The sequence below is a fragment of the Ochlerotatus camptorhynchus genome, unplaced genomic scaffold, assembly GCF_037179485.1.
Source record: "Ochlerotatus camptorhynchus isolate MF236.1 unplaced genomic scaffold, CSIRO-AGI_Acam_v1.1 ptg000457l, whole genome shotgun sequence".
Classification (NCBI taxonomy): Eukaryota; Metazoa; Arthropoda; class Insecta; order Diptera; family Culicidae; genus Ochlerotatus; species Ochlerotatus camptorhynchus.
In genome coordinates, this window is record NW_027040943.1 from 2,653,540 (window position 1) to 2,676,308 (window position 22,769).

The 22,769-nt window shown below is 37.8% G+C and overlaps 2 protein-coding genes across 2 annotated transcripts; both read left to right on the top strand.

Moving 5' to 3' along the window:
- Positions 1-4,458: 4,458 nt before the first annotated feature.
- LOC135712125 (transmembrane protein 70 homolog, mitochondrial) lies at positions 4,459-5,468 on the top strand. The gene is made up of 2 exons (XM_065235098.1): positions 4,459-5,058; positions 5,116-5,468. The coding sequence occupies exons 1-2, from the start codon at positions 4,588-4,590 to the stop codon at positions 5,317-5,319; spliced, it is 675 nt and encodes a 224-aa protein (XP_065091170.1). The 5' UTR covers positions 4,459-4,587; the 3' UTR covers positions 5,320-5,468.
- Positions 5,469-15,688: 10,220 nt separating this feature from the next.
- Cda9 (Chitin deacetylase-like 9) lies at positions 15,689-18,667 on the top strand. Its single transcript, XM_065235099.1, has 3 exons — positions 15,689-16,467; positions 16,532-16,712; positions 16,773-18,667. The coding sequence occupies exons 1-3, from the start codon at positions 15,716-15,718 to the stop codon at positions 17,037-17,039; spliced, it is 1,200 nt and encodes a 399-aa protein (XP_065091171.1). The 5' UTR covers positions 15,689-15,715; the 3' UTR covers positions 17,040-18,667.
- The last annotated feature ends 4,102 nt before the right edge of the window (positions 18,668-22,769 follow it).

Consider the following 22,769-nt stretch of genomic DNA (forward strand, 5'->3'; position numbering starts at 1 on the left):
CCCCCTCGTTAAATCTACCATGATTTCAGTATAGTTGACTAAAAATATCATCAAATTTACTGCCATTCTGTCAAAACTACTATGCTTACTCAAACGGCATAGTAGTTTTGATAGAAACAATAGTAAAATTAAATGAATTTCGTTTCTGCACAAATCTATTGGTGGGAGTATTTAATTTATACCATCAATATAGTATTTTTGCCAATGGATTTTGTTTCTGTGTACATTCTTTCTGCCGCACCTATAGTACCGCACACGGTTCCCGCGCTGACTGTTCCTTACTTTCTCACTCTAATCAAAATTTCCTTCGATGAGTGAGAAAAGAGCACCCCGTCAACGCGAGTGAGAACGCGAGTTGCCAGATCATTGCACACAAAACCAACTTGAATTAATTCAAATCAAAAATACTACACGAAAAGAAAAATCCATATCGAATGTATTAAGCAAACCACATAGATTTTTGCCATTGCAATCTTCACATGAAGCTCAAGCGCAATTCATATGACATGTATAAACCTTGTCAAATCAATTTTATAACATAGACTTCTACATTTCAAGTGCAATCGAACATACTCTTTATCAGGCGTCAAATAGATGTCATTGAATTGATACATGAATATTATATTGAAGAGAATAACAATTTTATAACTCTCATACATAGCATTCATGTTTTTATTTACGGTTTTATTGCGTTATATTAAAATATGTTCTATTCAAGGTTCTATTATACTACCATCTTGGGGTACCAAGGCAATGCCCGTTTTCGATGAAAATGTATGTTTAGAATAAAATGCACATCGATTAAAAACGAGAAGAGGGGGTCATATCGGGTCATAGCACATCAATAATCAAAGTTTTATTCTTGCGCAGTTTATTTTTAGATATTGATTTGAGCCAACTTACCTATTTACCAATATTTGCAGGACTTCCCGCATAAGCGCGAACCATAAATTGACCTTACCGATAATGGTTATAAATTGTTTATAATCCCTGCTAAACTTCAACTGAAATGGTTATGGAACTTTACATGAACGTTTAATGATAAAGTTTTAACCTTAAGTATTATAGTTTTTTGGAAGTGGACCTTACAAATAATGGGTTGTTAAGAACCATTACCATTCAAAATTCTTGTTTTCTCCATACATTTTCGGAAAGAAAACTATACTAAAACCTTTTAACTTATGGTTTGAGAACATTAATGGTAATGGTTATGGTAACCAGTAAGGTCCATGAATGGTTTTGTAACATCGATCAACTTTATGTGGAATATATCGCGAATTGGTTGCCTGTAAATTACTGATTACCAATTCACGATATATTTCACGTAAAGTTGAGTGATAATACAAAACCATTAATGGACCTTACTGACTACCATAACCATAACCATTAATGTTCTCAAACCATAAGTAAAAACGTTCTAATATAGTTCTCTTTCCGAAAATGTATGGAGAAAACAAGAATTTGGAATGGTAATGGTTCTTAACAACCCATTATTTGTAAGGTCCGCTTCCAAAAAACTATAATACTTAAGGTTAAAACTTTATCATTAAACGTTCATGTAAAGTTCCATAACCATTTCAGTTGAAGTTTAGCATGGATTATAAACAATTTATAACCATTATCGGTAAGGTCATGTGATGGTTCGCGTTTATGCGGGTTCCTCTGGCAATTACAGCTCATTCTACACGAAATACTTTCGAGCGCCATATTGGATACAATATCAATGCCTAATCACATCAAAAGTATAAAGCAAATCTTATAACTTTTAGCCATAAGGCTTGCCTTATACTTTTGATTAGGAAAACAGATACAAGATATGTGGAAGGTGTATGCATGATATGTTCAAAGTTTATAAAAAAGATGAGTTTTCTTATAAAAAGTATTTGTTATTTAGATATAAACAGTATTAGCAACAATCAATACGAAACTAACGATTTTAAATTGGCTCACCACTTTAGTAGCCTATTGGTCCCAAGCAAACGATTAACGTACCCTATTCTAGTTGAAATTCTATTACTACACTATGTTTGTTTTGATTCGCTATGAAAGTTTGACAGATAACATCAGGGGTGTGTGGATTCATGCAGAACATGCAGGGGTGAGTGAAATAGCTTGGGACTGCTTGGGACCGTTGTTCTGGTACTGAGTGAGCCAAAAATAATAATGATTTTCTTCGGGACCCAGTGGTCTTAGAGTTACCTCTATGGTATTAGTTTAGCTTAATGAATTAAATAATTAGAATTCTTTGAGTGTAGCGAACCTGGCGGTGAGCGGCAGAAAGTGGTCTAAAATTCAATTACAGAGAATCACATTATTATACTTAATTTATTCGGTGAAAGTCGCCGGTAACTTTGTTTGTGATATAATCATGCATGACTACTGCCGAAGTAATCATGGCTCGGACTCAACAATGTGAAGCTGGAATGGATCATTGAAGATGCTGAGGTTTTGACAGCACCGTACTGTGGCTACCACAGTATTTTACATTGGTTCGTCCCAGCTGGGTGATATGCCGCCATGTTTTTGAAACCCACATCTGAAACGTCACAATTCAAGTGTGAACTGCAAAAATGGCGTGACTGCATTGTCTTATTTTTATCAAATGAAATTATTTTCTCTTTCATGCCATATAAATGGTTGACTTCGTGGTAGAAAATCAGAAAATAATATTTTATGAGTTCTAAGTTTATTTTTCACAAAATGTAAGCAAAAGTATTAAGAATATCTAAAATATCAGTCACGCCTTTTTTGAAATTCTGGCATGAATCTTCTATTTGTTTACAAATTATGAGCTGTCAGTGGGGCCCACGACTCGCGGGCCCGCAGCGATGTTAGCTCTTTTCAAGGCAAGGCAAACAAGATAGGGATGCCACCCAGCTGGTTCGCAAACTACCAAAATTGGGTACAATCCACCCATATCGGTCAAAACTGAACCTACCCAAAAATGGGTAAACTATGTTGGAAGTAACAAGTTGACAAATGAACAGAGTCGATCGGATTTATGTCAATGTTGTCCGTTTATCAACTTGTCACTTCCAACACAGCTTACCTATTTATGGGTTGGTTCAGTTATGACCGATCTGGGGGGATTCTACCCAAATTTGGGAAGTTTAGAAATAGCGCGTACAAAAGCTGAGAATCTGATTTGATAAAGCTGTGCCTGGAAGCAGGGGTGCCAGGTATTTTTAATAATTAAATATGATTAGGTTTCACTGTAACTGGAAAGCACTCATTAATGGGTGAAAAGTGCCCATTTCGCGGTAAAGTAGGTAAACTCATAAAATGGGTAAAACGTCTTTACCCACTAATGGGTAAAGAGCTTATACGTCAATTCATGGGGTACTTTTTACCCATTTCCAGAATGCATTGTTTTCCGTAACTGGGTAAAAAGTACCCCTTTTTTAAATATATTGATGGGACTTAATCTGAAATTTGAGAATTAGCAATAATTTAAAATCAATCAATAAAATAGAAACTACAGATTACTGAACTTGGTTTTTATTGAACATCATTGCAATAATTTATGAAAACAACGATGAAACCAAACGATTGACTATCTGACGGGAGCTGGTCGTTGTGATTCCATAACATATGGGGGCTTATTACGGATGTCACTTCACGGTGAAAACTTGTCACTTGTCGTCACGGTGAAGTGATTACCATTTGATTTGTACGGCAATCACGGCTCTTATTATGGGTATCACTTCCTTATCATCGTGTAGTGACACCCGTAATAAGGCCCATGATCTCGATGAAATCAATAATTTTCTGCACTTCTGCTGGCGGACGAATGTTGAAAACAGTAAACACTTTAAATAGAGTGTCCAGCGCGCGGATGGAGTCAATTCCACCGTGGATGAGTTGAGCGTCAACGTAAATGAAGTAATTGTTCCCGTTGAAAATCAGATGGGGCGCCACATCAACGTTAGCATCGACATTCCAGGCAACATACTTCATTAATTGTTCTTGTAAAGGTGTTTCAGCATCCTGCAAAAAAAAAATGAACGTCTTTTAAACAAAAGCAAAATCTAGTGTAATGGATTTATTACCGAGATACATCGAATTATCGGAGCCGCTAGTTCTGCTTCGAAGTCTGTAGACTCCTCCAAGGAAGATTTTCACATATTTATCACTTTTTTACTAAAACGGAACAAAGGCACTCGACAAGGCACACCAAGTATACCAGCAACGTTACCGAGCAACAAAGATATTTTTCACCCAATATAGGGTAAAAATGTACTCATTTTTGATCCCTGAACAGGTTTCGGAAATGGGTGAAAAAGTACCCATTATTTGAAATTTTCATTTACGCATTTTTTGACAGCTCCATACACTACCACAAAATGGGTACTTTTTCACCCATTAATGGGTACTCACCAGTTACAGTGTTCCCCGTGCTACCACAGTATATTCAAAACGTCAAACTATTTTCTCTTATTTTGGATTTTGATGTTTTGATTGAGCTGCCGCGGACCGAACCATCCGGATCAGTGATTATACAATATCACGATAATTTAAGTTTCATTGCAAAAAAATACATATTTTGTGCGTCCATCAGTCCTAGGCCAATAGTATTGGTTCAAGAAAATGTTGTCACTGCGGATTCTGGTGCAAAGTTCCCAGCGTCAGCTAATTACACTACCGCAGGAGTCGCAGAGAAGTATAGCGCAGTTCATTTCCGGCAACAGTTTACTTCGGCCAGTGTCAGTCTCCAGATGCCTATGCACAAAAGCATCCAACAGTTGTAGCCCTTCCGATGGCAATGGTTTCAAAGTTTACAACGGCATACTGACGCCTCAAATTCGAATGGTAAAGGTATTTTCTCTGGCCACTAGCTTAGGTGGCATCGTCGCGCAGCCAATCCTGCTGGAACAGGCCAGCAAAATCGGAGGAACCCCTATGATTGTTGCCATCTGTGGATTTGCTGGATTCTTCACATTTGTCACGCCTTTTCTGCTACATCTGATTACCAAACGGTACGTCACAGAACTGCATTATGACGATGTGAAGAAGGAGTACACAGCTTCCACTATCACGTTTTTGCTCCAGCGACAAATGGTATGCCGGGAATCAGTGCGAATTTTGAAATTTTATTTATTGCTTATCCATTTGCAGACCAAGTTCAAACTGGAGGACGTTGTAGTACCGGAGGTGCCCGGTATGTTTACTACATGCATGGTTGCCGGCAAGTCGATGTTTTTAGATCCATCGTTGTTCCCCGATCCAACGCATTACATCAAAATTATGGGATATGACAAGCCGATCGATTTCAAATTTGAGGAAGCGCGGCAAAGTACGAAGACACCTAGTGAAAAGTAATGTTTTGCTGTTGCATCTTAGTGGAATAAACAGAGAACTCACGTATGGTGGTAAGCACCAATCAGTATTTTCCTCGGATTACACCCCGGTCAAGAAAGTCCGACTGCTTTGATATGGACATCAGAGTTAATCAACACGACTCTAAGCAAACATTAAAACAGGGACGGTATTAAAAGTTTATCCGAGTTGAAGCTTACCGCCATTAGAGATGTCCCTTCATGATGTTGAAAATCGTTCTATTGTACTATTACATTTCCAACTTTCTTTTATTTATAAGTGAGGTTCCATCCATCCAGCTCAAAACAATATTTAAATTTCGTTCTTATTGAGTAGTCTCTCCATTTCGATTAACCCAAAATGGCCCGTATGTGATCATAACGGATTTGCCACACAATAATGAATATTTTCTATTGGAATACTCGAATGGACGAGCTCTTTAACTTTTTTACGACTTGATAACGTGCATATTGTTGTAATAACTGAAACTTTTCTTAAACCTGGTAATAGGGTAAAAAGAAACCATAATTATTTTGTGTACCGTAATAACGGCCTTGATGAAGCCAGTGGTGGCGTTGACATCATTATTCATAGACGTCAAACATCAAATTATTTCTTCATTTTTAACCAACGTTTTTTTTTTTTTAACTTTGAGAGTTTCTGTCGAAACAAAATTAGGACAATAATTACTTAAGTTTAGCGGCACCGGTGGTGTAGTGGTAAGCGTGATTTCCTCTCACTCCCAGTCGACGCCGTCGGGATGTTCTGAGGCATAACATCTCTGATCGTGCCTTGAATTGTGACACACTTGGATTCTAAATATATGCCTTGCTTTGAACATCATAGTTCAATATTCTACAATATTATACTTTACCGACTTTAAAAATGAATCGGAAAATATATAAACAAAACTGCCAGAGGCCAGAGCTTTCAGATATATTTTTAATGGGTTCTCATATATGAGGCTGGTTGATAGGATAAAGTCACAACTCTTGTTTTCGATGTTTACCTTTCTGAGCAAGCAATTCACATCGCATTGAAATGCAGAACACTTTAAATCCATCTGTTTTGAACAGTAGTGTGATTCAATGTGCAATACACTTGAATAGATAGTTAGATTTTCAACATTACAAAGTTTGAAACACTAGAAATTAACGTGTATAACACATTGAACCAAGTTGAAATACACTTAAAGTAAATGTGATTGTGCATTTAAAAAATCAAGTGTTTAAACACTTCGATCAAACGTGTGGAATTTTTTGAGTTGAGTTGAGTTTGAGTTGAATATTCCATCGAACCCAGGGGCTTCATGTTTTTGGTGCATTTCATCGCTGAGCAAATTTGTTCCACTGAAATCCTATCCTCCGGAGGGATAGCACAAGGGGAGGAATCAATCTCCTGAGGGGTGATTATGAGCCAATCGTCATCTTTGAGTGATGGAATGGGTTTGGGGTGCGTCTTTAGAACCTTGGCTACCTTCCAGAACGATCTGGAGCGGTCGTCCAGATTCTGGGCGATCCACCCGAAACTTTAGTTCCGAAGTGAGACTACTCTGAAAGCAATCATTTTGTTGAACCCTTCATCCATCGTTTTGCATATATCCCTAAGCATCATTATAATCATTCATTCTATCTCCCTTACCTGATGCTTTAGTCGTGTCGAAGCCGATCTTAGTTTTTTATGACACGAATCATATTCGTGTATTCGGATCTTTTTGAAGCTCATGCTTAATTGGCGTTGACGGCGACTCTGTAGCTCTTTACTCCAATGAGAAAATCCATAAGCAAACGTCAGACTGCGCGTGAAACATGGCGGACTTTGTACTATCCTTTCACTCCACCGAAAATTCCCATAAGAAACTGCTGGAAGAGACGATTTATCGACGGTGCCGTCAACGCCAATCGCACTCGGCGCGCATCTATAGTCTACACGCTAACTCGAAAGTACTCATTAATGGATAAAAACACCTATTTTGAAGAAAAGTGTCTTAACTCATTGAGGAGTAAATTTTTTTACTCATTGATGAGTATCTGTTACTCTTCAATGAGTATTTATTACCCCATTACTCATGAATGGGTAACAGATACTCATTAATTTATATCAAATTGACTCATCAATGAGTTAAGCCATTTTTCTTCAAAATGGGTATGTTGACGTAGGACTACGTATTTAATTTCTATACTGGGGGTCACTTGAAAAAAAAAATCAAAATTCAGACACGTAACGAAATATCCCAAACACGGACGGAACGATAGAGCGCAAATCGAACACACGACACATTGCGCATGCTCACATGAGTGAGCTCACTGTTCGGTTTACCGCCCACCATTTCACCCACAAACGAACCCGCATAAGCACGAACCATAAATTGACCTTACCTAAAATGGTTAAAACATTTTATAATCCCTGCTAAACTTCAACTGAAATGGTTATGGAACTTTACATGAACGTTTAATGATAAAGTTTTAACCTTAAGTATTATAATTTTTTGGAAGTGTACCTTACAAATAATGGGTTGTTAAGAACCATTACCATTCAAAATTCTTGTTTTCTCCATACATTTTCGGAAAGAAAACTATACTAAAACCTTTTAACTTATGGTTTGAGAACATTAATGGTAATGGTTATGGTAACCAGTAAGGTCCATGAATGGTTTTGTAACATCGATCAACTTTATGTGGAATATATCGCGAATTGGTTGCCTGTAAATTACTGATTACCAATTCACGATATATTTCACGTAAAGTTGAGCGATAATACAAAACCATTAATGGACCTTACTGACTACCATAACCATAACCATTAATGTTCTCAAACCATAAGTAAAAACGTTCTAATATAGTTCTCTTTCCGAAAATGTATGGAGAAAACAAGAATTTGCAATGGTAATGGTTCTTAACAACCCATTATTTGTAAGGTCCGCTTCCAAAAAACCATAATACATAAGGTTAAAACTTTATCACACAAACGTTCATGTAAAGTTCCATAACCATTTCAGTTGAAGTTTAGCAAGGATTATAAACAATTTATAACCGTTATCGGTAAGGTCATGTGATGGTTCGCGTTTATGCGGGAAGTGACAGACGGAGCGGCTCGAAAACTTTGGTGACTAACCTGCTATTGCAATTTTTCAGTGTACCACATGGCAACACCACTACTACTGGATTGTACCACATGGCAACACTACTAATAGATTGAACTAGCATTTTCACCAAATGTTCTAGAATGTTTTGGTTCTATCTCTGTCACTCTACTCAAAACTGAAATGCATAAAAAAATGACAAAATGATACGCACTCTTTGCACACTGTCAAAGAATCATTGTACACAAAATCAACTTTGTTCAAATCAAAACAAAAAAAACTAACCCATCTGGTGGATGATGGCACAAGCTTCCAAGAAAATTATATTACAGTGAACCACATTATTTAAAAGGATTTCTTCGCCAGTTAGTCGTCTGTCACTTCGTTTGTGATTTCACCAATGAATGGAAGGGAGAAGAAAAGCAGCGGTAATAAAAATTCTTGCCAAATCGTTTTCTTCGTCATTTACTTTCGAGTAATGGACGGATAAGCGTCGGACACGACTTCTGAGTTAAACAGCACGCATCGCACAAATACGAAAACGACGACGAATGCTTCCCCATCGACCGAAGAAAAGGCTGCCCGCATGATTGGGCCGCCGTCATTCGGTCGGCATCGACTTGCAATGGTCAAGTCAAGAAGCGCTAGTTGTTCTTGTAGTGGTGTAACAGGCAAAGCCTTTTCGATAGTTCGGTAAGATGGACAGTCACCTCAGAGAGGGACTGCCATAAATGAGAGAGTAGCAGAGTTTTGACTGTTGTACATGAATAGGTTGAATATATGGGTAATTAGTACTTTAACTACGAACATAGAAACAAGTGTTTTATTATTTCCTCTGTCGTATGCCTGAAAACTCGGTTATAATAGTGGCGACGAGGATGGGATTTTAAAATTAGGGTTTTTTTTTTCACATTCACGTGCGTAAAAGTTTTTTTTTTTTTTGTGAGAAACTCAAGGAAAAATATTGATTGCGTGCAGACGGCCTATCGTAAGTAGTTTTGCCGTGATTTTGTTCTCACCCTTGAATGGTAGACAAACGTACTTAATGGCGAAAATTAGATTCTTATAATTGAACACGTTTATACCATAGAGGTAACTCTAAGACCACTGGGTCCCGAAGAAAATCATTATTATTTTTGGCTCACTCAGTACCAGAACAACGGTCCCAAGCAGTCCCAAGCTATTTCACTCACCCCTGCATGTTCTGCATGAATCCACACACCCCTGATGTTATCTGTCAAACTTTCATAGCGAATCAAAACAAACATAGTGTAGTAATAGAATTTCAACTAGAATAGGGTACGTTAATCGTTTGCTTGGGACCAATAGGCTACTAAAGTGGTGAGCCAATTTAAAATCGTTAGTTTCGTATTGATTGTTGTTTATACTGTCTGTCAAGTGGTTGAATTTGTTTTACAGTATAATTTTTCTTGACACCACAAAAAAAACTTGTTTTTCGGAAAAAAAAATCCCTGAAATTTTCTGTAGAAATTTTTAGAGAAAAGAATTTTATCGGTGGGACACCATTTTGAATCGCTTAGATTCTTTTGTGTTCGAAAATTTTTTCATCAAGTGGTTTTCCCACCATTTTGTCTTTCCTTTTGTGCCATAGTGAGCGCTAGGAAAAGAACATCAACGACGCCAACATTTACGCTTGGAAGTGAGTGGCACACTTTTGGTATTCTAGTCCAGATTCTAGTACCTACCGTTGTGTTGCGAGCTCCGAGACAGTGACTGAGTTCCAGCAGTGTTGCTCATGTTGAGCGATTTTCTATTTATATGCTGAGTGAACAACTGAGCCTCACGGAGTGAAGGGTGCATTGTGTGCATGAAAGTGCATTGCCGTCACGATCGCTGGTGTAGTGTTTTGTTGTGCTGCTGTTTAGTGCTGTGTTCTTCTGCTTTACGAAGAGAAGCTATTGTTGGCTGGCTTACCTACGGATTGCTGTTGCTGCTCGGTTGCTGCTGTGCGTGCTGTTGATCGACGATTCGGTTTGCTGCTGTGTTTGCTACGCTTTGTGCTACGGCTGTTCACCGCCGCTAGGGTGGCTGTGCTGATTGTGACACCAGTGTTTTCAGGATGCCTATCAATCCAACATCTGAACCTTTCATTCCGGGAACTATTCCTTTTTCCCAATATCAAGAGCAACTAGAGTGGATGTTTGAACATAATAACTACACGGAAGATAGATTCAAAACTTCGTTTCTTGCAGTTTGTGGGACTGAAGTATTTTCTCAGTTAAAGCTTTTATTTCCCGGGCAAAGTTTAAAGGACCTTACTTATAAACAAATAACAGAAAAATTAAAACTGCATTACGATAAAAAGGACTCTGATGTTATACACAGTTTTAAATTCTGGACTCGTAGGCAAGGGCAATTCGAGAAGGCAGTTGATTTTGTGCTTGATGTCAAGCATTTAGCCGAGCAGTGCGAGTTCGGTGAATTTAAAGATAGGGCCATTCGTGACGTTTTGGTTATCGGCATCAATGATCGGAAGTTACAGAAGAGGTTGTTTGACGAGGACGTTCTTACTGTTGCCAAAGCGGAAAAAATGATAGTGATTTAGGAAATAGCTTCGGATAGAACCCAATTTTTGCGAAACGACGATGATTGAAGAGAAAGTGTTAAAGCTCGTTTGGGTCGAAGACAGGACCGTCCGCAGCAGAAGTAGGAGTGACAGTAGGAATCGATCGTTTAGAAGCAGAAGCGGAGGAAGATATGGAGATAGAAAGAATAATAAATGCGACAAGGAGTTTTTGTGTTCATTTTGTAAAAAGAAAGGTCATTTAAGAAAATGTTGCTTCAAGTTGAAAAACAAAAGCCCGCGTAAATTCAAGTCAGGTGTAAAATTTGTTGATTTGCCTAAAACTTCTGAGCCTACAACATCAGGATTATTCAAGCGTTTGAAGGAAGATATACAGTAAGATTCGGAGGAAGATATGCCTTGCTTAATAATTTCGGCAGTGAACAAAATTAATGAATCTTGCTATGTAGAGTTAAGAATCGAAAGCAAGAGAGTTACAATGGAGGTAGACTGCGGATCAGCGGAAAGTGTGATCTCTGAGGAATTGTTTCTCCGAAACTTTATAAATATTCCTGTAAAGAGATGCAATAAGCGTCTTGTAGTAATCGATGGTAAGAAGCTGAAGGTATTAGGAAAGGTGGAAGTATATGTACAGCTAGGAAACATGCAAAGAAAGCTCTACTTGGTAATTCTACGCTGTGAAAATGATTTTGTTCCTTTGATGGGACGTACCTGGCTGGATATTTTTTACACTGGATGGAGACATGTTTTCACCAGACCGACTGCAGCTACGGAGTACATCAGTGCGATTAATGACGAGCAGACAGTTTATGATTTGAAGTGTATCTTTGGGAGGCAGGGTTCTTTCGGCGCATAAGCGCCAGCTAAAGGTTGTCCCAGTCTCTCGCCAGAAAGCGCCCAGGACTTTTGCTCTCCAAGGAGAGAGTGTTTCTTTGCCGACCATTGAACCGACTACCTATCGATGAATTGTTACCTATCGAGCCACCAGCAAAGCCCAGAAACAAGCGCAGACGAGAAGATGATTGTGAGGATTCGTCAGACAGGTCAGACGTTAGCTCTGATTTTTACGGTTTCGCTGCTGATTCTTACTTTTTTTCGGGGGAGGAAGTTGCCCCAGTTAGCCATTATCAGAACGACAATTTGGCTAACGGTAATCGTCTATCGAAGAGGAAATGCAAGAAGAAGAAGAAGAAGAAGAAGAAGAAGAAGAAAAATGATTATGTATACTATTAGTTAGTTTTCGAAGGTTTTGCATTTTCCGTAGTTTACTTTAAGTGGATATACTGAAATTTTGCGCACAATTTAGGTTTTGCATTCTGAAATTTGATTGATATGAGAATTACTTTAAATTTTATATTTTCTGAGTATTTGAAATTTCATCTTAATGATAGAGGAGTTGTAGTGGTGTAACAGGCAAAGCTTTTTCGACAGTTCGTTAAGATGGACAGTCACCTCAGAGAGGAACTGTTATAAATGAGAGAGTAGCAGAGTTTTGAGTGCTGTACATGAATAGGTTGAATATATGGGTCATTAGTACTTTGACTACGAACATAGAAACAAGTGTTTTATTATTTCCTCTGTCGTATGTCTGAAAACTCGGTTATAATAGTTCTTTCACAACAATTCAATTCAATGCTGGTCGGAACACGTCTTGGTCTTGTGTGAATGCTGCCATATACTTACAATTAGGAACACTCTGACGAAAAAATACTCCAAAAGGGAAGGGCCTACCCGCATAAATGCGAACCATTGCTTGAACTTACCACAAATGGTTAAAAAATGTTTATAATCCCTGCTAAACTTTAACTAAAATGGTTATGGAATTTTACATGAACGTTTGTGTGATAAAGTTTTAAACTTATGTATTTTTTTTTTGGAAATGAACAAATAATGGGTTGTTAAGAACCGTTACCATTCAAAATAGTTGTTTTCTTCATACATTTTACAAAACTATATAAGAACCTTTTTACTTATGGTTTGAGAATTTTAATAGTAATGGTTATGGTAGTTAGTAAGGTGCACGGATAGAAATCTACTTATACCATTCATAAAATGTATAAGTCAACTAATGAGCAGACGCCTTGCAATGTATAAGCGGTTACACATTCGCGATATATTCCACATAAAGTTGATCGATGTTACAAAACCATCCATGCACCGTACAGATGGTAATGGTTCTTAACAACCCATTATTTGTAATTTGTCATTTAAAAAAAAAAAACATAATACATAAGGTTAAAACTTTATCAGGCAAACGTTCATGTAAAGTTCCATAGCCATTTTAGTTAGCGTTTAGCAGGGATTATAAACAAATGTTTAACCATTTGTGGTAAGGTCACGGAATGGTTTACATTTATGCGGGTAATTAGCTATTCTGCAAGTATAAAACAGACTGTAATTCAGTGAACGTGATCAGTTGCAATTCCATTAGCTGTGAGTACAGTCGAATTTGAATTTGAGTGAATTTAAATACTTTGAAAGACCCAGAAAGTGGACGTGGACATCGGAATGAGGAGCATTACCAACGGCAACGACATCCTTTGAACGTAACACAGCTGAGTGATCATTGTACACCTACGTAATGCTGCTGCCAGGAGAGCCAACTGAGCACGCTAAGATACTCAAGTACACCAGTTTGTTCGCTTCGATCCAAAATGGCAGTTTCATTTGTGACGGAGATGACCACCACAAATTTGGTAGGGCCCTGAAGGACGCGGACATCGGAGGCTCTCTGAGTAGCTTCACCATGTTTCTGACGTTCCACTGCAGTCGTTCCATTAGGCTGACTACTGCATTGATCACCTGTAAAATTTCAACCGCTGTGCAATGGTGTTAGCACGCCATCCCGAAAGTATCAGCATGTAAATCTCTTGGATCCCAAATGGCCTTTTTCAGGGCCACTATATTTCTACGCCACCATCTAGAGATCATAAAAGATATAGAATTTCTTTTATGACCTCTAGATGGTGGGTAAAACAGGTTCACAAAATTGAAATGTTTTTGAACCATGGAGAGAAATAACAACAAAGAATCATCAATCAGTGCCAATAGCAGTGTTCGGAAAATCACTATCAGCTTTGGGTCATTGAGTCTCGGTGAGAGAATAAACTTGCGTAAATCAATCAGCTCTAAACCTTCCCGCAGACGGCAATTGGTAGCATGTATATGCATTTCGTGTTAGTTCTCCATTCACTGAAGGAAATATAACATTTTTTTTTTTTTCTTTATTATAGAGATTTTTAGCCATAGGCTAGTTCATCTCTTACACTCAAAAAATTCCACACGTTTGATTGAAGTGTTTAAACACTTGATTTTTTAAATGCACAATCACATTTACTTTAAGTGTATTTCACCTTGGTTGTTATACACGTTAATTTCTAGTGTTTCAAACTTTGAAATGTTGAAAATCTTTCACTATCTATTCAAGTGTATTGCACATTGAATCACACTACTGTTCAAAACAGATGGATTTAAAGTGTTTTGCATTTCAATACGATGTGAATTGCTTGCTCAGAAAGGTAAACATCGAAAACAAGAGTTGTGACTTTATCCTATCAACCCGCCTCATATATGAGAACAACCGTGGCACAGTGAGATCGAACGAAGACTCCAGCAGCAGCACACCCCAACAGTCCATGATCGAATCCCAAATCAGACCCATGCATTAAAAATATATGTGAAAGCTCTGGCCTCTGGAAGTTTTGTTTATGTATTTTTCGATTCATTTTAGAGTCGGTAAAGCAGAAGTCGATAAAGTAGAATATGGAACTATGATGTGCAAAGCTTTTGATATAACCATATGAAGCACATAGAATCCAAGTGTGTCACAATTCAAATCCATAGTGTTCAGGCATGATTCATAGCATAAGAGTCACACATGAAATGGATGTGTTTCACAATAAGCGCAAAATTAAGTGTGAGACACATGATGATGACGTGTAGAATTTTTTGAGTGTAGGAAATATAACAGCATATCAACAAATAGCGCCAAAAGGCAACAGCGATTAGTATTCCCTTTTCGTTCCGTACCCTCCAACTCCAACAACCCTTTCGATGGACACCAGGAAAAACAACAGGTCCATTTGAAAAACAAAAGGCCATTTTCAGGGCCAACAACCAACAAACAAACGGCCCTTTTCAGGGCCACCAATTCAAATATAGAAGGAGTTAAGATAACAGATTTTCGAATAATTGAAAGAACTAAGAGCAAACACGTTTGTTCCGACCACTCACGACCTTTGCGCTACATATTACAGATCTTAGATGTAAAGTATTCATCACCTATTTATCTTACCATCGGCCTGTACTTACTGATATAGGTAAGTAGTAATATCATCATTCTGAATTTAATGTCACAAACAATCTTTTAAAATTACAGGTATCAATAATCACTATTTTCATCAGCTACACGGTAAAGGAGTAATAGTGTAAATATTTTATCTCTTGCTAAATTGTCGTTTCGGACACAGTGCAGTGGAATACTCTTTTATGATATAGAATTTTGTTTTCTAGAATGTTGTACTATATTTTATTGCCGTTGAATCAAGTGTATTTCAACGTAAGTGATTGGAAGAAATATCAAGTTATTTGTAAATTAAATTTTCACGTAACACCTTTCCAAAGAGACAAACCAACATTCTTTTAAGCACCCACTTGAAGATATGCGGGTTGATTCGCGACGATAAGTAGTAATTCAATTTAATAAATATCATTCAGAGGTTCTGCAATTCGTTAGTAATCTGTCGTCCTTCATACAGCTTATTTCACTTATCATGATTTCAAAAAAGATTTTCGTGTGCATCTCAATATTTTCGTTCATACATCTAATACTAAGTGAGTCAAAAAAAGTTTCACCTTGTAATACGCAAAACTGCAAGCCACCGAACTGTCGCTGCTCATCAACTGGTGTCCCGGGAGGTCTTCAGCCAAAAGATACTCCCCAGTTTGTACTACTTACCTTTGATGATGCTATAACAATATTCAATGTTCCGTACTACCGAGAAGCATTTGTGCAACGCGTTAATCCCGATTCGTGTCCTGTTTCGGCTACATTCTTCGTATCGCATGAATATTCTGACTACACCTTGATTCATGAAATGTACTCTGCTGGTCATGAGATCGCCTTACATTCAATTTCGCATACTACCGATACAGACTACTGGCGATCGGCTTCGGTGGAACAGTTAACCGACGAATTTGCCGGAGAACGAAGTATAGTGGAAAAGTTTGCAAAGATACCTGCTAGCCACGTGACAGGGCTTCGAATGCCTTTCCTGCAGATGTCTGCTAACAATTCGTTCCAGATGATGAAGGACAACAACTTCATTTACGATTGCTCGATGCCCACAAGGTCGTTTGTATCACCTGGACTATGGCCATATACCTTGGACTACAAGAGTACTCAGGATTGTGTGATCGGACCGTGTCCTGCTGGAAGCATCCCAGGCGTGTGGGTTATTCCCATGATAACGTGGACAACAAGAGATGGATTTCCATGTTCTATGGTCGATACTTGTTTGGGAATGTTTGTAATATGCAAATTGTCTTTAACATATGGTAGTTAACGTTTGTTTACCCATTTTTAATAGGCCAAATACTACCCAGGGACTGTTCGAATTCTTCAAGCAGAATTTCGAGAAATCTTACCTGAGCAATAAGGCGCCGTTCGGGTTTTACGTGCATGCAGCATGGTTCAACGTAAGCCCAGTTCATTTTGAAGCTTACAAAAAGTTTTTAGATTATTTAAAAACCCTGAAGGATGTGTTTTTGGTAATGTTTCTGCGAGGTTGGTAAAAACTGAATATTTATAATTTTCGTTTAATGTTAAAGGTCAACGCATCTACCGTTATCAACTGGGTTAGGAATCCAGTTTCATTGACACAAATGAAAAATTCTAACTGGTCAAATTGCCGTAAACCTGGTCCTATCAGCTGTAAACCGGTTTCATGCGAGTTGTGCAAGAAGGAAGGTGATAACTACGTTACTCGATGGGTCAAACTATGTGACGTAAGCTGCCCTAAGTCTTACCCATGGTTGGGAAATCATTTCGGTGCACAGGATTACGCTAACGGGTGTAAGCGAAGGTGGAAGTGGTAGCGGAAGTGCTAGTTACCTTATTTATGTACCTAACACTTGAAGGTAAACGTGATATCGGTGTAATTGACTACATTTTCAACACAGCAATCACGAACGCGTTCGAAGGATTACCTTGAAGTGTTTCATAGTCGATTTTCAATCACTATCACAATCACAAATACTATAAAGCTGTAATAATGGGCCCCTGCATTAATGCGTTGAAGTGTTTTTTTTTCTTTTCTGCCACCTGTTAAGCAACTAATAGAGGGGGAATTAGGGTAAAACCTGCACTGAATTTTCAGATTATCAGCTGTTTTTTTTATAAAACTGTTTAGTAACTCCTATGCACACTTGTTATTTCTTATGTTCCGAATCACCCTATAGCTGCCGTTATCCTGTTACTGTCAAAATAAATTCAGCTTTTAACTGTTTTAGACGTAACATTTTATAACATTCGGTAATTGATGTGTGCCTACACGCTACGAAAAAGACATGTAAATTTCAGTGCCCTGAGACCGACACATGCAAGTGGTCCTTTTGACATAAGAATCAGTTGAAAAGGACGAGAAAATCAATTCAATTAAGCGCACTTTTCGTCGAGTTGCATGTGTTTCAGTTTCAGGATACTTAATTTTACATGCCATGTTTGTTTACGTTCCATGATTTACGTCAAAGCTGAATTACGTCTCGTGTAAAAATAATAATTTCTAAGTGGGTAGTTCATCGTAAATCATTCTTTTGTGCATTTCGTATGAAGCTTGGTAATTTTTAAGTTTGTTGACTCTCAAAGACTTGTCAAAAGATGTTTAGTTCATTCGGGGTAAAATCAGCATTTGCAATATGCTTCAGAAACAGGATATGCCTTAAGTTTAATGCAAAATTGATGTGTTTCTAAATGTTTTGTAGATGCCTCATCAGGGATGGATCGCTCTTTTGGGACTATATCATTACTTTTTTTTTATATAAAACGCTTACGTTAAACTCAATTGAATGTTCACACACTTAGATATTTTTGCCGAGATGGGCACCACCGAGCAGCTCGGCATTTTTTTTATGCAGGATCTCAGTGGAAAACTTACTAGGATTCTAAATTTTGCTGAATCTCGGAAAATTTTTCACTGAGACCCAGTAAAATAAAATGCCGAGCTGCTCGGTGGTGCCCATCTCAGCAAAAAAAAACAGTTAACCGATCTTAAAGTAGATGGCTTAGTGCTTTTAATCTCCCTATCAAAATTAAAAAAAAATCTGCGCCGCAGCGCCACACTCTGTGCTTTCAGAGAAGGTGCACTTGAGAGCGCTCTCGAGTGCACCTTCAGTGAAAACACAGAGTGTGGCTCTACGGTGCGGAAGTTTTGGATTTTGATACGGAGTTTAATTGCATTAAGCTATCTTTTTCACGATGGGTTAACTGAAAATTCAACTGGATTTTACGTTAGCGTTCTATAATAAAAAGTAATGGAAAAGCCCCAGAAAAGTGGTTCATCACTGTTCCTCGTGTTTATGATCGAAAAACGTTCATTTCGGTGTTGATTTTACCCCGATAAGATGTGTCGATGTTATCCACATTCCTGATTGTTTCGCCTGAAATCACATAATTTTCTTATTCATTATAATCAAGCTTTATCAAAATATGTAATCGTAAGATCTCGTGGAATCAATAAATATTTAAATACTGATATCATCGTAACTTTGAACTTTAACAAAGAACAACAAAGATTGCCATCTATGCACATTTATAATCTCCTTGTTATCGATTTGCATCGCTGGTTAAAGAGAGTTCGAGACACACCAGGTGACAGATGGCAATGTTTATATTATTTATCGACATATTCGGCATTTCATCGGAAGAAGCAATCTGCCGGTAAATGAACGAGAAGACCGATGGCCGCGACCGAATACATATATTTAATAACCCGTGATAGCATGCGTGGTGGAATGGGAACCCAATGAGGAAAATTGATACTTTTTTGACCTCTATTACACCTACATGGCTGACTGGTTGATGTTTATGACAAATAAATATTGAATTCATGTATGAAAAGAAATTTCAATACACAACATACTAGAGTGTGTTCATCAACAGCAGCCGTGGACCCGAGGATAAGCAACCAACAACGAAATCAGTACACCCCAGATGGCATGGGATCGAAACTAGAAATTATGCAGATAAAAAATCACAAATAAAATCAGGAGTTGTGTATCGATATTTTTATTTTACAACAGAAATCGATATTTTGATCTGGCAACAAAATCGATATTTTAACATTGGTAACAATTGGTAGCAATATTTTGAAAAAAATCTTTATAAACTATTCACGGTTAGACTTTTAGCATCTTTACAATTATTCATGAAATGGTGACGTACGCTATTGATTTTTCTTATGAATGGCTTTGAAGATCGATGTATAGAAAATCAAAGAAAATTAACGAAATGGTTGGTCGGGAGAGGCCTTTGTGACTAGCCTCATGAGCTGGAATAGTGTTAGCTTGTTTTTTTTTACATTTATAGATGAAATTTAAATCCAAATACGCCAATCGATAGGATTTTACTTAACAAATCTGCTGAAATAAATACTTTTCCAATTTTAATCAAAAAACTTTTGAAAAATGCGCAAATGTTAATTTTATCACTGTTTTCACGAAGTAAACGTTTTTTTCTCAAACCCAGTCATCAAAAACGAATACCACTTGGTTGCACATCATTCTGCTTGCACCTGAAAAGATATAAAACAGCGCTGCTTTCCTGCCTCCGCTCATTACCGCTTCGGACGGTGTGGCACTAGGTCCTGCAGCTAGCAGGACCAAGACAGCGGCTTAAGGTGGATCACGGCGTGACCATGACCACCACAATGATGAATGAGACTTGGAAAATTATGTATGTGAAACCCCTCCCCCTTAACAACAACCTCCCCCCCCTTAATTAAAACCTCTCTCCCCCCCCCCTTAACAACAACCCGAAAAAGACATGGACTGTGACAATCACTTTTTTCCGGGAAATAAATTTTAAGCAAACCACAGTTAGGAGCTGTTCATTACCTACGTAGACAGTTTTTTGAATTCTTGACCACCCTGCGTTGACAATTGTCCATACATTTTTTTTTAAATTTGTATGGGCTGTGGTAAATTGCCAACTCCCCCCCTTAAACTCTGTCTTTGTAGTTTATGAACAGCCCCTTAAAAGTAAAAATACTTTTTTACACGCTGAGCTAAAATTTAAAAAAAAATGCTTAAGAGGAGACCTGTAAAACATATCTGGTACCTCTATATATGCAATTAGATTAACATCCAAAGTCCATCCTTTTTTTCATATTCTGCACAAAAGATACGTTCTGCCCCGCCCCATTCATAAAAAAACGGCGGAAAATCCTGTCAGGTGCGGTTGCACATCGTTCTGCTTGAACCTGAAAAGATATAATACAGCGTTGCTGTCGTGATTCTGCTCATTACAGTAGGATTGGGCGATCTTCAGAGAAAGATCGATCTTTTTTTTTTTTTTTTTCCTTTGATTTGTTTTCCGTCGATCTTGTTTTCCGTGCTGAGCACCAATGCTACCGACGCCAGAGAAGCAGCTCCCACACCTGGACCCTACCTATCGACCCATCAACTCATGAACCGGGGACCAACGGCTTTACTTCCCTTCCGAAGGAAGGCGTGATCAGAGATGTTATGCCTCAGAACATCCCGGCGGCGCCGACTGGGATTGAACCCAGGCCTGCTGGGGTGAGAGGTAATCACGCTTACCACTACACCACCGGCGCCGCTGAAAGATCGATCTTGACGAATCGATCTTATATTTGGCTCTAGAATCGATCCACTGATTAAATCGGTACCAAAGAATCGATCTTTGGTAGATCGAACTTTTGATTTTTATTTTAATACGCTTGTTTACGTTGGTACCCCAAGAAATTATTTCCTTTATAATATGTAGTTAAATGTTGTCGTGACGGTAAGGAGCAATGAGCATTTGAGGGAGGTAGCCCAAACCTTCAAATGTTGCTGTATTCGTAAATATCGGAAACGCAAATAGTGACGTCATTGTAGGGAGCGATGCTGATGTAGACGTTATGTTCGTTAAATTTACAACGCAATCTGTTGTGAGAGTTAATCGTTTTTTCGATGTAAATGTACTTTATAAATTTAACACCTTTTTTAAGATAGAAAATAATGAAAGAAGGGATCGATTTTCCGATCTTTTCGTGGGCAAAGAATCGATCCGAAAAATCGGAAATCGAAATGAAAAAGATCGATCTTCCAAAGATCGATCCAAGATCGCCCAATCCTACATTACAGCTTCGGACGGCGTGGCACTTGGTCCTGCAGCAAGCAGGCAAGTCAGCAGATAAAGGTGGATCACGGCGTGATCACCTGTCACATAATGAGGAATGCGACTTGGATATGCAAAATATCCCTCTCCCCCTCTCCCCTTCTCACCGTCTATAACGTCAACTGAAAAAAGACATGGATCGATCACTTTTTTCCGGGAAATACATTTTAAGCAAACTACAATTATAAGTAAAAACAAAAGCCAAAATTTTCAAAGCAATTTCTTAAGAGGAGACATACATCCGATGATATTATGTTGGTGAATTACCAACAACTGACTGTAAAACATATCTGGTACCTCTATATATGCAATTAGATTAACATCCAAAGTCCATCATTTTTTCCATATTCTGCACAAAAGATACGTTCTGCCCTGCCCCATTCATAATAATAAGAATAATAGTCAAAAATGTATGACAAACATCAATTTTGTGTGGTTCTACGTCATACTGCGGTCGTGTCTAGGCAGCGGTGCCAGTATTCCAGATTTATCTGGATTTTCCAGATTTTTAGTCGTCTTATTATCGGTACACAGACAATTCACGTTTATTTCCAGATTTTTAAAATGTGTTCCAGATTTTCCCAGATTTTTTAAATGTGTTGCTTCAATAATATCACTAATTTTGATTTACCGTTTATTTTTCCAAAAATAAAAAGCTACTTAACTTATTAAAGGCCATCAATGTATCCATTGTACACTATTGCAGCATCATACATGGAATTGTTACACCATGTTTGCTGCAAAAGTGGAATATCAGGTTCATTGTTGTATGTTTTGTGGGAGCTGCTATTTGTGTTGTTGAAGATTCAAATGATCATGACATCTGTCAGAAATAAAAATATGGTGTATCACAGCAATACAATTTACAATAGAAACTAATTCATTCACAAAATAAATTTATAGCATTTTAGTAATTTTTGTTATTTCATCTACCATGAAAATTGATAAGCTCCAAGATAGCAACAAATTTTCCAAATTAAAGAATTGGAAGAATTTTTCGAAGGTTGAGATATCAACAGTATTTCGATGCGTAATATTGAAAACAAAAATCAAAACTTGGAAGTGAGCCTTGGAAAGTTAGCAAGACTTAAAAATTTAGACAAATTTTCGGGATACTGGCACCGAGCCTGGCACTTTGAAGTATGTTCATGAGATTTTTAAGGATAATTCATAAGAATTTTAAGGAGAATTTAAAAGAGATTTGATCATTCTTAGATTTTTGGAATTCTAAGTTACCTTAGAATTCTCAATTACTTTAGAATTTTGAATTTTATGGTTATTCTGAAAAGAGTTGATAGGAAAGTGTGAGACGAATTCCTAGTGAATTCAAAGGAGCATTCCAAGAAATTCGGAGTAGAGCTCCATCGTAACTCAGCTAAGAAGAAAGTAAATAGAATTAGCAAGAGAAATCATAGAAAATTCATGGG